The 14917-nt window shown below is 51.4% G+C and overlaps 1 protein-coding gene across 1 annotated transcript in view; it reads right to left on the bottom strand.

The window, feature by feature from the left end:
* LOC119968887 (NXPE family member 3-like) overlaps nt 1–14917 on the bottom strand; it is a 79454-nt gene that overhangs the window by 22389 nt on the left and 42148 nt on the right. The window contains exons 2-3 of the mRNA XM_038801824.1: nt 14542–14720; nt 10302–11089 (exon numbers count right to left, since the gene is read on the bottom strand). Of these exons, the coding sequence (XP_038657752.1) occupies nt 10302–11089; nt 14542–14661 (908 nt within the window). The 5' untranslated portion in view covers nt 14662–14720. The remainder of the gene's footprint in view (nt 1–10301; nt 11090–14541; nt 14721–14917) is intronic.

The raw sequence follows: 14917 nt of genomic DNA, 5'->3' as shown, positions 1-14917 counted from the left end.
CGATGATGGCCGTCCGGGTCAATGGGCGCAAGACCCCCTGCCTTTTCGACTCCGGGAGCACAGAGAGCTTCGTCCATCTCGACACGATAAGGCGCTGCTCCCTCCACATCTACCCTGCGTCCCAGACAATCTCACTTGCCTCCGAATCCCCTTCGGTACAGATCCGGGGGTACTGTGCCGCGAACCTCGCGATACAAGGCGCTGAATATGCCTATTTTAATCTGGATGTCCTCCCTCACCTCTGCGCCCCCCTACTGCTTGGACTTGACTTACAATTCAGTCACCGAAGCACTGACCCTAAAGTTCGGCAGACCCCCTAGCCCCTCTCAGTGTATGTAGCCTCACGGCCCTTAAGGTCACCCCGCCCCCTTCGCTCTTTGCGAACCTCATCCCTGACTGTAAGTCCGTCGCCACCAGGAGCAGGCAGTACAGCGGACAAGACATGATTTTTATCAAGTCGAATGTCCAGCGACTCTTGACGGAGGGGGTCATCGAGGCCAGCAACAGCCTCTGGAGAGCACAAGTGGTGGTTGTCAGGACCGGGGAAAAGAATCGGATGGTTGTGGACTACAGCCAGACCATAAACCGGTTCACGCAACTCGATGCGTACCCCCACCCACGCATAGCGGAGATGGTCAACCAGATCGCACAGTACCGGGTGTTCTCCACGATAGATCTGAAGTCTGCCTGCCACCAGCTCCCGATCCGCCCGGAAGATCACCACTACACTGCTATTGAAGCAGCCGGCCGCCTCTTCCACTTCCTCAGGGTCCCTTTCGGCATCACTAATGGGGAATCGGTCTTACAGAGAACGATGGACCGAACAGTGGACCAGTACGGGCTGCGGGCTACACACCCGTACTTGGACAATGTTACCATCTGCGGCTATGATCAGCAGGACCATGACGCAAACCTTCAGCAGTTCCTCCAGACCGCCCAATCCCTCAATCTCACATATAACAAGGAGAAGTGCGTTTTCCGCACAACCCGGCTCACCTTCCTCGGCTATGTCGTGGAAAACGGGGTCCTAGGGACCGACCCCGACCGCATGTGCCCCCTCATGGAACTTCCCCTTCTCCACAGCCTCAAGGCCCTCAAACGCTGCCTGGGGTTATTCTCCTATTATGACCAGTGGGTCCCCAACTATGCGGACAAAGCCCGCCCTCTTATCAAAGCCACTATATTCCTGGGACGGCTGAGGCCCGCTCAGCCTTCAGCCGCATCAAGGCCGATATCACTCAGGCCGCGGTGCATGCGGTGGATGCGTCCACCCCTTCCAGGTAGAGAGCGATGCGTCAGACATCGCCCTGGCTGCCACCCTCAGCCAGGTGGGCAGGCCAGTAGCCTTCTTTTCCCGCACCCTCAACGCCTCCGAGATTCGACACTCCTCTGTCGAGAAGGAAGCGCAAGCCATTGTGGAAGCTGTGCGGCATTGGAGACACTACCTAGCCGGTAGGAGGTTCACTCTCGTCACTTACTAATGGTCGTTAGCCTTTATGTTCGACAACGACAATGTGGCAAAATTAAAAATGACAAAATCTTGAGGTGGAGGATAGAACTCTCCACCTATACTTATGATATCAAGTATCGTCCTGGGGAGCTCAACGAGCCCTCAGATGCCATGTCCTGCGGCACAGGGCGCAAGATGACCGACTTCGGGCTATCCACAATGACCTCTGCCACCCGGGGGTCATTTGGCTTATCCACTTTATTAAGGCCTGCAATCTGCCCTTCTCCACCGAGGAGGTCAAGGCCATGACCAGGGACTGCCAAGTCTGCGCAGAGTGCAAACCGCACCTACCGGCCCTTATGCCCCCCGGAGCTCCTGTACTGTCCCGTGCCTACACTGCCACGATCCACCCCCCCCCCCCCTCCGCCTAATCCCACCCCTCAACCGTCGCCGACCGCCGGACTAAAGCTCCAGACAACACGCTCTCGGGGTCAACAACTACAACTCCCGTACCCGCCGCATCGCCAGAGCTGAGAAGGTCCAAAAGAACAATCCGGCCTCCAGACAGACTGAACATATGACGACCCCACTTCACCCCTGTGGCCTATGGCCAGGGAATGGTAATATGATCTCCTTCCAGGTATTGTACTGGAACCCTGGTGGGCTCCGCCTCTGGATTCACCCCCTCCCCCCCCCCCGGGGCAGTATATAGACCTGCCGTCTATGGGCGGCGCTCATTGTTACAGCAGTCACAGGCAGGTAAGTTCTTGGATAATAAAGCCTATGTTCACTCGTTCTCATCGTCTTGTCGTGAATTGATGGTACATCAGTGAGTTTTCAATTAGCTTCAAACAAAGGTTCTACTTGTAGCTACTTGCAGCTGGAGCTTGTTAATTAGTTAATTGGATTAGGCCAGTTTTCAGAGGCTAGAGTCACAGTATAAAGGTGAGCCAGCTATAGAGCTGACTTTGTTTGCACTGAGTGCTGAATTTGGGTACATTTGAGTGCTATAGTGAGAGTTTGGTGACTGAGGGAGTTAGGTGAGAAGGGAGTAAGGTGCTCCTTTAATTTTGTTTCCTACATTTCCTCAAAGAGCGTGAAGGGAGCCGGGAGTTTACAGAGAGTGCAGCTGACTGGGAGCAGGGTCGGAGGGCGGAGTTCCAGTTGGTCCATGGGGCAGCTATATTCTGTAAGGTAAGAGGGGATGAAAGCTAGGGCAGTTGCATGCTCCTCCTGTAGGATGTGGGTGGTGAGGGCTCCCACCGGTGTCCCCGCTGACTATACCTGCGGGAAGTGCACCCACCTCCAGCTCCTCAGAGACCGTGTTAGGGAACTGGATCTGGAGCTGGATGAACTTCGGATCATCCGGAAGGCAGAGGAGGTAATAGAGAAGAGTTACAGGGAAGTAGCCACACCCAAGGTACAGGACAAGAGTAGCTGGGTTACAGTCAGGGGAAAGAAAACAAACAGACAGACAGTGCAAGGATCCCTCCTGGCCATTGCCCTTCAAAACAAGTATACCATTTTGGATGCTGTTGGGGGGGATGATCTATCGGTGGAAGGCCCTACCGGCCAGGTCTCTGGCACAGAGTCTGACTCTGTGGCTCAGAAGGGAACGGGGGAGAATAGAAAAGCAATGTGATAGGAGATTCAATGGTTAGGGGAATAGTTAAGAGATTCTGTGGTCACGAGCGAGACTCCCGGAAGGTATGTTGCTTCCCGGGTGCCATGGCCAGGGATGTCTCGGATCGAGTCTCCAGGATTCTTAAGGGGGAGGCGGGGGAGCAACCAGAAGTGGTGGTGCACATTGGCACCAACAACATAGCTAAGAAAAGGGATGAGGATCTAAAAAGATATTTAAGGCAGTTAGGTTGGAAGCTAAAGAGCAGGACAAGCAGAGTAGTGATCTCAGGATTGTTGCCGGTGCCAAATGCAAGTGAGGCAAGGAACAGAGCGAGTGCAGCTGAACATGTGGCTACAGGGCTGGTGCAGGAGGGAAGGCTTCAGATATGTGGATCATTGTGATATCTTCTGGGGAAGGTGGGACTTGTATATGAAGGACGGATTGCACCTAAACTGAAGGGACACTAATATTCTGGGTGGGAGGTTTGCTAGAGCTCTTCGGGAGGGTTTAAACTAGTTTGGCAGGGAATGGCAAGGATCTAACTCGGCTCTAGAGGGTTACAAGATAGCCAGGAAGGAACTCAAAAATGGACTGAGGAGAGCGAGAAGGGGGCATGAAAAAGCCCTGGTGGAAAGGATTAGTGAAAACTCCGAGGCGTCCTACACTTATGTGAGAAATAAGAGGATGATTAGAGTGAGAGTAGGGCTGATCAGGGATAGTGGAGGGAACTTGTGCCTAGAGTCTGAAGAGACGGCGGAGGCCCTAAATGAATACTTTGCTTCAGTATTCATGAGAGAGAGGGACCTTGTTGCCCATGAGAACAGTATGAACCAGGTTAATAGACTCAAACAGGTTGATATTAAGAAGGAGGATGTGCTGGAAATTTTGAAAAGCATCAGGATAGATAATACCCTGGGCCTGACGGGATATACCCAAGGTTACTACGGGAAGTGAGGGAAGAGATTGTTGCGCCGTTGGCGATGATCTTTGCGTCCTCACTCTTCACTGGAGTAGTACTGGATGATTGGAGGGAGGCAAATGTATTCCCCTGTTCAAGAAAGGGAATAGGGAAATCCCTGGGAATTACAGACACATCAGTTTTACGTCTGTTATGAGCAAAATATTGGAAAGGATTTTGAGAGATAGGATTTATGATTATTTAGAAAAACATAGTTTGATTAAAGATAGTCAGCATGGCTTTGTGAGGGGCAGGTCATGCCTGACAAGGCTCATTGAATTCTTTGAGGATGTGACGAGACACACTGATGAATGCCGGGCAGTGGATGTGGTGTATATGGATTTCAGTAAGGCATTTGATAAGGTTCCCTATGGTAGGCTCATTCAGAAAGTTAGGGGGCATGGGACACAGGGCAATTTGGCTGTCTGGATACAGAATTGGCTTGCCGAAAGAAGACAGCGAGTGGTAGTGGATGGAAAGTATTCCGCCTGGAGGTCGGTAGCCAGTGGTTGTCATGCAAGGATCTGTTCTGGGACCTCTGCTCTTTGTAGTTTTTATAAATGACTTGGATGAGGAAGTGGAAGGGTGGGTTAGTAAGTTTGCCGATGACACGAAGGTTGGTGGAGTTGTAGATAGTGTTGAGGGTTGTTGCAGGTTACAAAAGGACATTGACAGGATGCTGAGCTGGGCTGAGAAGTGGCAGATGGAGTTCAACATTGATAAATGTGAAGTGATTCATTTTGGAAGGTTGAAGTTGAATGCTGAATACAGTGTTAAAGGCAGGGGGCGAGATTCTCCGCAAATTCGGAGAGTCGTAAAGGCTGCTGTGAAACTGGCCATGTTTCCAACGTTAAGGCCGCGCGTCACCCGGCTCCAACCCGCGCATGCGCGGGTGACGTCATCACGCCATTGACGGAATCCGTGCATGCGAGGTTCCGCATTTCTCCACCGCTGCCCGACAAGATGTGGCGGCTTGATCTTGTCGGGCGGCGGAGGGGAAATAGTGCGTCCCTTTTGGACGCAGGCCCGACGATCGGTGGGCACCGATCGCGGGCCTGTCCCCTCCCGAGCACAACAGTGGTGCTCCCGCCCCAAACGGGCATCCAGCGCCCGTTTTTACGACAACAGCAAGCAGGTGTGTTTGCTGCCGTGAGAAAACGGGCGTAAAGGCCCGGCCGCTCGGCCCATCGGCCGCGGAGAATCGCTGCTCGCCGTAAAAAATGGCGAGCGGCGATTCGTGTCGTGGGTCGGGCGAGGGGGGGGAGAATAGCGGGAGAGCGCAAAAAATGTCGGGGTGCCCTCCCGCTATTCTCCCAACCGGCGTGGGGGGCGGAGAATCACGCCCAGGATTCTTGGAAGTGTGGAGGAATAGAGGTATCTTGGGGTCCACGTACATAGATCCCTCAAAGTTGCCACCCAGGTTGATAGGTTTGTTAAGAAGGCGTATGTTGTGTTGGCTTTCATTAACGGGGGATTAAGTTTAAGAGCCGCGAGGTTTTGCTGCAGCTTTATAAAACTCTGGTTCAACCACACTTGTGTCCAGTTCTGGTTGTCTCTTTATAGGAAGGATGTGGATGCTTTGGAGAGAGCACAGAAGAGATTTACCAGGATGCTGCCTGGACTGGAGGGCATGTCTTATGAAAAAAGGATAAGGGAGCGAGGGCTTTTCTCACTGGAGCAAAAAGTCAGAGAGGTGATTTGATAGAGGTGTACAAGGTGATGAGAGGCATGGATAGAGTGGATAGCCTGAGACTTTTCCCCAGGTGGAAATGGCTGTCACGAGGGGACATAATTTTAAGGTGATTAGAGGAAGGTATAGGGGAGATGTCAGAGGTGGGTTCTTTACACAGAGAGTGGTTGGTGTGTGCAATGCACTGCCAGCAGAGGTGGTGGAGTCAGAGTCATTCGGGACATTTAAGCGACTCTTAGACAGGCACATGGACAGCAGTAAATTGAAGGGGTGCAGGTTAGGTTGATCTTGGGATTTGGATAAATGGTCGGCACAACATCATGGGCTGAAGGGCCTATACTGTGCTGTACTGTTCTATGTTCTATGTTCTAGAACACAGGCCTTAACATGACAGAATCCTTCATTCTGATGGAAAGCAAAGACGTCTGATCAAAATTAGGGTCCTAAGTCTAAACAAAGGAAACTCCGAAGATATGGGACGGGATTTTCCATTGGCCGACACCAAAATCGCAGAACGCAATTGGGCGGAAAATAGGTTCAATGGCAAAATCACGGTGGGGGCTGATTTGACGCCAAATCATGATTCTCCGTCACCTCAACAGCGCCGTCAAGATGTACAGGAACGCACGCATAGTAAACACCGCTAGCATATCATTAGCGGGCCCGACCCGATATTCTCTGGGGCCTCCGCAATTCATCTCCGATGGTCCAAGTTCCCAATGGCACGATTCACTTGTGCTTTTAAAAGACATGAAACCGATGTTGTGACTGCTGGGGGAAGAGACGAGGTAGGACAGAGAGAGGCGCGACTGTGGGCTCTCAGGCCATACACTGGCTAGGCTGGCTGGGGTGGGCAAGCCCTGCCAGGGCCAGAGGAGATTGGAGGGGGAATGGGGGAACAGGCCGAGTGGCTGTCTTAGCCCCAAGGAAATGGAGCGGTGCCCAGGAAATATGGCCATTCCTGCGGCCATCTTGCTGCACACCCACTGACAACCCACCTTGGCCCTGGCGCTGCAGAGTGACATCGGTCATATGGATGCCCCAATCCCTCACCCCACCCTCTGCCACCCCCCTCCACCCTGCCGCCACCCACCGCGGCCCACCCAGGGCAACACCCACTAGCAGCCCCTATGGGGGCGCCTGGTGCATACCTGGCGAAGTCAGTGACCAATGGTACCCCTGGCATCAGGTGCTGGCACCAGGGCCAGAGGCCCTCAAGGTGCTAGCCACTGACGGGGCAGGGGTGCAGAACGGGTGGGGAGGGGGAACATGCAGGGGCAGAGTCCACAGTGCCAAGGGGCCACCATCTAGCCAGTTGGGGGTACTGACCATGCTAACATGTCAGATTCTCACCTCCTGCAGACAATGGATATTGGAATTCAACCAGCAATGGTGGCCTTCCTGCTAATTGCCCCAGTCCTGGGGATACTCTGTGGCTATGTGAGTGGAGGAGGAGACAGAATGGAACGTGTAGCAACGGAGGGACAGATGGCAACTACACTGTTTTGAGAGACACTTGCCCAACAGCTGAAGAGGAGGAGGTGCCAAGGAGGCGCCGTATGAGGCCTCATGTGTCGGCACCGCCTGTGATTGGAAAATCTGCCGTACCGGGCATGCCGTCGAAGACTCTGGCTGAGTAAAGAGACAGTGCGACATATCTGCCAGATGATGGCACCGCTGGGGTATGGGGAGGACACCCGCTCCTGGCGGCCGTCAAGGCAGCGGTCGCCGTAAACATTTACGTGGCCGGGTCCTTCCAGCCGCCAAGTGGAGACCTGTCTGGGATCTCACAGACCTTGGTGCACAGGTGCATCGACGCTGACACGGAGGCCCTGTATGTCCAGGCGGCTCAATACATCCACTTCAATGTATACCGCGCCCACCAGGATGCCTGGTCAGCAGGAATCGCCTGGATGCTCTGGGTCCAGGGATGATCGCCTGGATGCTCTGGGTCCAGGGATGATCGCCTGGATGCTCTCGGTCCAGGGATGATCGACTGGATGCATGTCCCCCTACGAGCAACTGCAGATGACAGGCTGCTCTACACAAACCAAAAAGGGTTCTACTCGATGAACATGCAGCAGATATGTGACCATCAGCTGTGCATCGCACACTTCTGTGCCCAATATCTGGGCAGTATGCATGATGCCTTCAATTTGGCACATTCGACAATTGCTGACATTTCGAGATGCCACTCCGGCTGGGGACTTGGCTCCAGGCGACGGGGTTATCCACTGTGATCGTGGCTGATGACACCTATCTGGAGGCCACAGACCGACGCCCAAACCCGCTCTTGCTGCAACTAGGTCCGTGATCGAGCGGAGCTTCAGCATCCTGAAGATGCGGCTCAGGTGCCTGGACCGCTCTGGAGAGGCCCTCCAGTATAATGCTGGGAGGCCTGCCCGCGTTGTGGTGGCCTGCTGTGTCCTCCAAAACATTGCGTAGCAGAGGGACGATGGGCTGGAGGATGAGGAGGAATGCCAAGCCTCGTCAGATGAGGAGGATGCGGAGGAGAGGGAGGGTGGGCAGGACTTGGAGCCCAGGCATGCACAGGCAACCACGCACACCAAGGCCAACGCACATGGCACGCTCTGATCGCCTTCATATTCACTGACTGAGGGGGGTGGGCATGGTGGACGGGGGTAGTCTGGCGAGGTGCTTGGACACCACATCCCACCCCCACATACCCTCACTCCCACCCCCAGCCCCCCTCCGCCTGCAACTCCGTCCATGATACATACCTGTCGCACTACGAGGTGGGGTCCTCAGTTGGCAGTAACAGCGGGTCTGGTCCATGGGAAGGAGGGTGATGACAACCTGCACTTCCTAACAAGTAGTTAGGAAGGCAAATGGTTTGTTGGTCTTCATTGCAAGAGGACTTGAGAACAGGAACAAGGATGTCTTACTGTAGCTGCATGGGCCTTGTTGAGACCACATCTGGAGTATGGTGTGCCATTTTGGTCTCCTTATCGAAGAAAGGATATACTTGCCATGGAGGGAATGCAGCGAAGGTTCACCAGACTGATTCCTGGGATGGCAGGATTTTTATTTTCTTTTTTAAATAATTTTTATTGGAATTTTTTACAGAAAATATAACAAAAAGTATAGCAAAAAGCAGTAATATACAACTAACAGCCCCATAACACCCACAATTCCCCCCATACCGTAACATCACATGTATCACATTCCCCCCCCCCCCACCCAAACAAGAGAACTTAACCATAAATTAAAATTAGATAAATCAAATTTAAATAAAATAAGCTAACATAATCAACGTCCCCCCCCCCACCCCCCCCCCCCCCCCCCCCCCCCCGGGTTGCTGCTGCTACTGTCCCAGTACCCTATCGTTGAGCCAGAAAGTCGAGGAAAGGTTGCCACCGTTTAAAGAACCCTTGCACCGATCCTCTCAGGGCGAATTTAACCTTCTCAAGCTTAATAAACCCCGCCATGTCATTGATCCAGGTCTTCACGCTTGGGGGCCTCGCGTCCTTCCACTGTAGCAAAATCCTTCGCCGGGCTACTAGGGACGCAAAGGCCAGCACACCGGCCTCTTTCGCCTCCTGCACTCCCGGCTCTACCCCAACCCCAAAGATCGCGAGTCCCCATCCTGGCTTGACCCTGGATCCCACCACCCTTGACACCGTCCTCGCCACCCCCTTCCAGAACTCCTCCAATGCCGGGCATGCCCAGAACATATGGGCATGGTTCGCTGGCATCCCTGAGCACCTGGCACACCTATCTTCACCCCCAAAGAACCTACTCATCCTCGTCCCAGTCATGTGGGCCCTATGCAGCACCTATGGGATGGCAGGATTATCATACGAGGAGAGATTGGGTCAACTGGGTCTGTATTCGCAGGAATATAGGAGACTGGTGGGGGATTGCATTGAGATGTCTACAAGGCTGGACAGACGATGCAGTAATGCTGTTTCATCTGGCTGGGGTTCTAGAATAAGGGGTCACAGTCTGATGATCCAGGGAATGACATTTAGGACTGAGATGAGGAGAACCTTATTCACTAGAAGATGGTAAACCTGTGGAATTCTCTACCACAGAAGGCTGTGGAGGCCAAGTCACTGAATATATTTCAGAAGGAAATAGATTTCTAGACTCTAAAGGTGTCAAGTGGCAGAGGGAGAGTGCGGGAGTATGGAGCATGGACAGAGGATCAGCCGCGATCATAATGAATGGAGGAGAATGGCCAACTCCTGCTCCTCTTTTCTCTGTCTCTATGGAGGTGCCAGTGTTGGACTGTGGTGGGCACAGTAAGAAGTCTTACGATTCCAGGTTAAAATCCAACAGGTTTGTTTTGAATCACTGGCTTTCGGAGCACAGATCCTTCCTCAGGTGAAATCACAAACCTGTTGGACTTTTACCTGATGTTGTAAGACGTCTTACTCTGTCTCTGTCTCTAATGAGAGTTCTAAGTCAATGTGGCAAATAAATGAAATGCTTTCATGTTGTCGGAGGTATTTCATGTTCAAACTTTTCATCAGTTTTCTAGTGGAGTTTTATGCCTTGTTCAAATATCAGGAGGAGAGGCAGAAAAACAAGATGGAAGAAAAAAACATGAACATACCTCTGGAAATAACGCTTCTCTTCCCCAATCAAGAGACCTTTCAAATAATCTCCTTTGGCATGGTTGATGCGGGCAGAGCACGGAAGCTTCTTTGGTTTGTAACAGAACCAGGGCTCCCCGGTCCTGGGATCAGTAAAGTTACAGAGTGGTTTAGTTTGTGGCAAACAGAGATTACACACAGTGGTCTCTGAAATCCCCCGATATTTGAAGGTACTTATAAAATACACCCTATCTGGCCGTTCCTTGCGAAGTCTTTCAAGTGCTTGGATTCCTTCACTGGGATGAACCAGGGAAACAGACACTTCAACTGTCCCCGGCCAAGATAAATTAAAGTTTAGATAGTAAAATCCATTTTGGTTATCTATAACTGTTCCAGCTGAGCCAGCTTTTAAAGCTGGAGTGTGGACCCGGCCTTGGAGATAGTCACCCCCATATTGCTTTGGGTGTCCTTCAAAATCTTTCATTTGCAGCATCACTTGTAACTGATCCCCGACATAGAAAGTCTTTGTAGAATTTAAAATGACAAAGCGAACATGTGCTGGGTCGCTGCTTTTCACAAAGGACACAGAAGGGTTGGGTGGTTTTGGCCATTTGATCATTTTCATGAGGAGTTCCCCCTCTGACCTTTCTTCAGGGGTGAAGCTGTGATTCTGGTAGCCACATTGCAACAGTTTGTCTGTCCAAAAATATGTTTTATTCTCCTTTGGATGTACATTTGTGGAATAAATCTTTGGAGATGGGTACCTTTTCCAATTTGCCTCCATTCCTGAGGTTGGTACATTTTTGTACTGTGGAAAGAAACAACTTTGTAAACTAATAAATATAGTTTAATTTCAGATTCACTTTCCGAAACAGGCCCACCTCGTGCCAAGAAAGAAGCAGTGATTTACAAAGGAGGAAAAGCTTCCGAGATCGTTCCGGAGTTTGGAATTGTTCAAGGAAGGTACATTGGAGATTATCCGATAGTGAGGGTGTCGGCATGTTTGATGTTCACAGAGAGAAGGAGAACATTGGGATCAGAGACCTGAAATTATCAAGTGACAGAAAAAAATTGGGAAAATCACAGTTTTTGCAGTGAATGGAGTCTGCAAAAGGGGAAAAAGAATGAGTAAAGAGCCAAGGAGATTAAAGCATGCAAACAGGAACACGCTGAAATACTGATTTTCCAGAATCATTCTGTTCGTGCACTTTGGAGATCAGGCCCAGATAAAGTGATGGATGGGCAGAAGGACCATGTGGAATTGGAAAGCAGAGAAGCAGTAATAAAGATGGAGTAAAAGCGAGTCATTACGATCTGGAATGTACTGCCTGAGTGTGTGATGGATACAGATTTGATTGAGCCATTCAAGAGGGAATTGGATTGTTATCTGGAAAGAAAGAATGTGCAGGGCTATGGACAGAAGATGGGGGAATGCCAATAGACATGATGGGCTGAATGGTCTCTTTCTGTGTTGTAACCATTCTGTCATTAATTAATTCCATTTATTTAAGGTAATCCAAAATTCTGCTTCCCACATGTGCACTAAGTTTACCCACCCCTTTGTTTACAACAAAATGTGAACTAAAAAGGAGCCTTAAGCTCCAATCACAATTTACAATTAATGCAAGAAGAATTGGCTGAGAATTGTGAAAGGGGTATCTGCATTTTTAAAAACCCTGATCTCTCTTCAGTCCAATCTGAACCTCCTGATTCCCCCGATTGTCTCCAGGGTTCACTGCTTGTGTGAGGCACAGGTGCCTCTGGTGCGTCACTGCAGGTGAGGGTGCCGGCCATATTGGGCGGCACGGTAGCCTAGTGGTTAGCACTGTTGCTTCACATCACCAGGGACCCGTGTTTGATTTCCGGCTTGGGTCACTGTCTGTGCGGAGTCTGTACGTTCTCCCCGTGATTGCGGTGGTTTTCTCCGGGTGCTCCGGTTTCCTCCCACAAGTCCCGAAAGACGTGCTTGTTCGGTGAACTGGACATTCTGAATTCCTTCTCAGTGTACCTGAAAAGGCACCGTAGTGTGCTGCACTTCTTTGTAGTGTTAATGTAAGCCTACTTGTATTGATGTAAATTATCCTGTCCCCTTGATTTGTGATGGGATCAGTGGCAGATCATCAGATGGCGGCTTCACACCTTCACAATTCTGTGGGCCTGAATTTAACACAGAATTTCTTTGTCAAATGTTCCTAAACTCAGGACCAGAAACACCCCATGCTCAATCTCTGGTTGGTGCAGAGTTAACTGATCTTGACTGGATAGCATTAATAAGGTACAATTAGCCTCAGCATAAGTGGTTTTAGAAATGAAAATACCATCATTAGTCACTGTCTCCAACACTGAGTGCTATAACTTTGCTGCGTGTTTGCAACTAGAGAAACACTTAGGGCGCGATTCTCCGCTCCCCAAGCGGCGTGGGAGAATCGCGGGAGGGCCCCCTGACAATTTTCACGACCCCGCGATTCTCCCCCCCCCCGCGCTCGGAAAAATCGCCGCTCGCCATTTATTACGGCGAACGGCGATTCTCCAACCCAGATGGTCCGAGCGGCCCGCCATTCGCGACCGTTTCACGACGGCGGCAAACACACCTGGTCGCTGCCGTCGTGAAACAGTAGTGAGAAGCCCGTTTGGGGCTTGTAGGGGGCCTACAAAGGAAAGAGCACCACGACTGTGCTCGGGAGGGGACAGGCCCGTGATTGGTGCCCACCAATCGTCGGGCCAGCGTCCAAATCGGACGCACTATTTCCCCTCCGCCGCCCCGCAAGATCAAGCCGCCACGTCTTGCAGGGCGGCCGAGGGGAAAGACGGCCACTGTGCATGCGCGGGTTCGTGCCGTCAGCGTCATGACATCAGCCGCGCATGCGCAGGTTGGAACCAGCCAAACTGTGCATGCGCGGCTGACGTCATAGAGGCGCCACCGTCGTGTCATTCTCGGCGCGCCGCCGAGAAGAACGGAGCTCCGCTCCTAGCCCCCCGGGTGGGAGTGAATTAGGTGCGGGGAGTGGGTTCCGAGGCCGTCGTGAAAGTCGGACAATTTCACGACGGCCTTCGTGATTCTCCGTGGGAGCGGAGAATCGCGCCCCTACTCTTTTCTGGACTAACCTTTAGTTGCATAGCTTGTCAAAATTTACTGTCAAATGCTCAGGCATGAATAACAGTTGTTTAAGGAAGATGCAAGAGGACAGTAACTGCCGGTGAAATTATATTGCTGCAGATGAGACAATGGCATCAGAGAGGAAAGTAGGAAACTGAATGTGAAAGTTGGAGAGCAAGAGCAATTTGAAATAAAACTACGAACCCTTCCCACCCCCACCTGCTTTCTATTGCAGCAGACGGTCAACATACACACACACATCATGGACGGCATTCTCCGTCTGCCGACGCCGAAAGGCGATTGGGCAGAGAATTGGTCATGAGACCAAATTCGTGGATGGTGCTAGGCACACAACGGAATGCCATGCTCCAGTGCCCTGACAGCGGCATCAATACGTTCTAATTCCCACGCACAGTAAACGCCATTTGCATACCCTAAGAGGGACTGACAAGGTATTCTCCGGAGCCTCCGCAACACCCCACCTCCAAAGGGAGGAATTACTGATGATGAGTTTCACTTGTGGTATCAAAAATCGGGAAATAGGAACCATCACTGGCGAGGGAGAGAGAGAGGATACAGAACATCGCCATAGTGTGCTGACAGTTGTGCTGATGGCTGGGGAACCTCTGCTTGGGTCGGGGGGAGTAGCGGGGGTGGCGACGAGGTGGGCCATGGGGTCAGGGTGCATGTGCACGGAACACCATTCTCACAGCTGACAAGGCAGCCATGCCACTGACTGTTCACTGTGAACTTAGTGCCACGGGTCATATGGGTGTCCCCTCAGGCCACCCCCCTGGGTACCCTGTGGCCCCAGCTGACCCATTAATGGGATGGGCGTGCTACACCACAACCAGTGTCATCTTGTTGGTTGGAATGATTGTGTGTGGGGAGTGGAGTGCTAATAGGCGGCTGCAGCTTGTCAGCCTCTCAAGTGTCAATCCTGAGCCTGATGAATCAGACACCATTGTAATCGGTCATGTTCCAAGTTGCGCTGGTGTAGTCCGTTAACAAATTTTCCTGTCATAGAACACCACCGATTCAGTCTCAGAGTCACCACTGTCTCTCAAATGGAGAATCCAGACCCATGTTTTTAGACTCTGCTCCCCCATCTCAGATTTTAAGATCATCTCAGTTTATTCCAGCTGTTTTATCATTCTACATACCTTTATGTGACGAAGACTCAGATTCCCTATCAGCAGTGAAGCCAACAGTATCAAAAGGCAGAAAACGGCTTTGAAAACAGACCAGGAATGCAATGATTCTTTTCTTCCTCGTTGACCCATACTTGGAGCTGATAGTTCACCAGTGTTATCGATCCGGCTGATCAATTCCTGCTTCTTAACTGTAACGAGAAAACAAATAAAATTCAGAAAAATTCGACCACAACTGGAGAATTGAATATAGGCCCAACATGCGAATAAAAGCGTGACGCGACTTTTCGTCCGGCGTCACTTCGTCCAACGTCACTTCGTCCACGTCTTTTGGTCCTTCGTCTTTTTGTCCGCACGTCTTTTGGTCCTTCGTCTTTTTGTCTGATAA

This window comes from Scyliorhinus canicula, chromosome 7, assembly GCF_902713615.1.
Source record: "Scyliorhinus canicula chromosome 7, sScyCan1.1, whole genome shotgun sequence".
NCBI classification, from domain to species: domain Eukaryota; kingdom Metazoa; phylum Chordata; class Chondrichthyes; order Carcharhiniformes; family Scyliorhinidae; genus Scyliorhinus; species Scyliorhinus canicula.
This window is presented reverse-complemented; position numbering and strand designations above follow the sequence as displayed.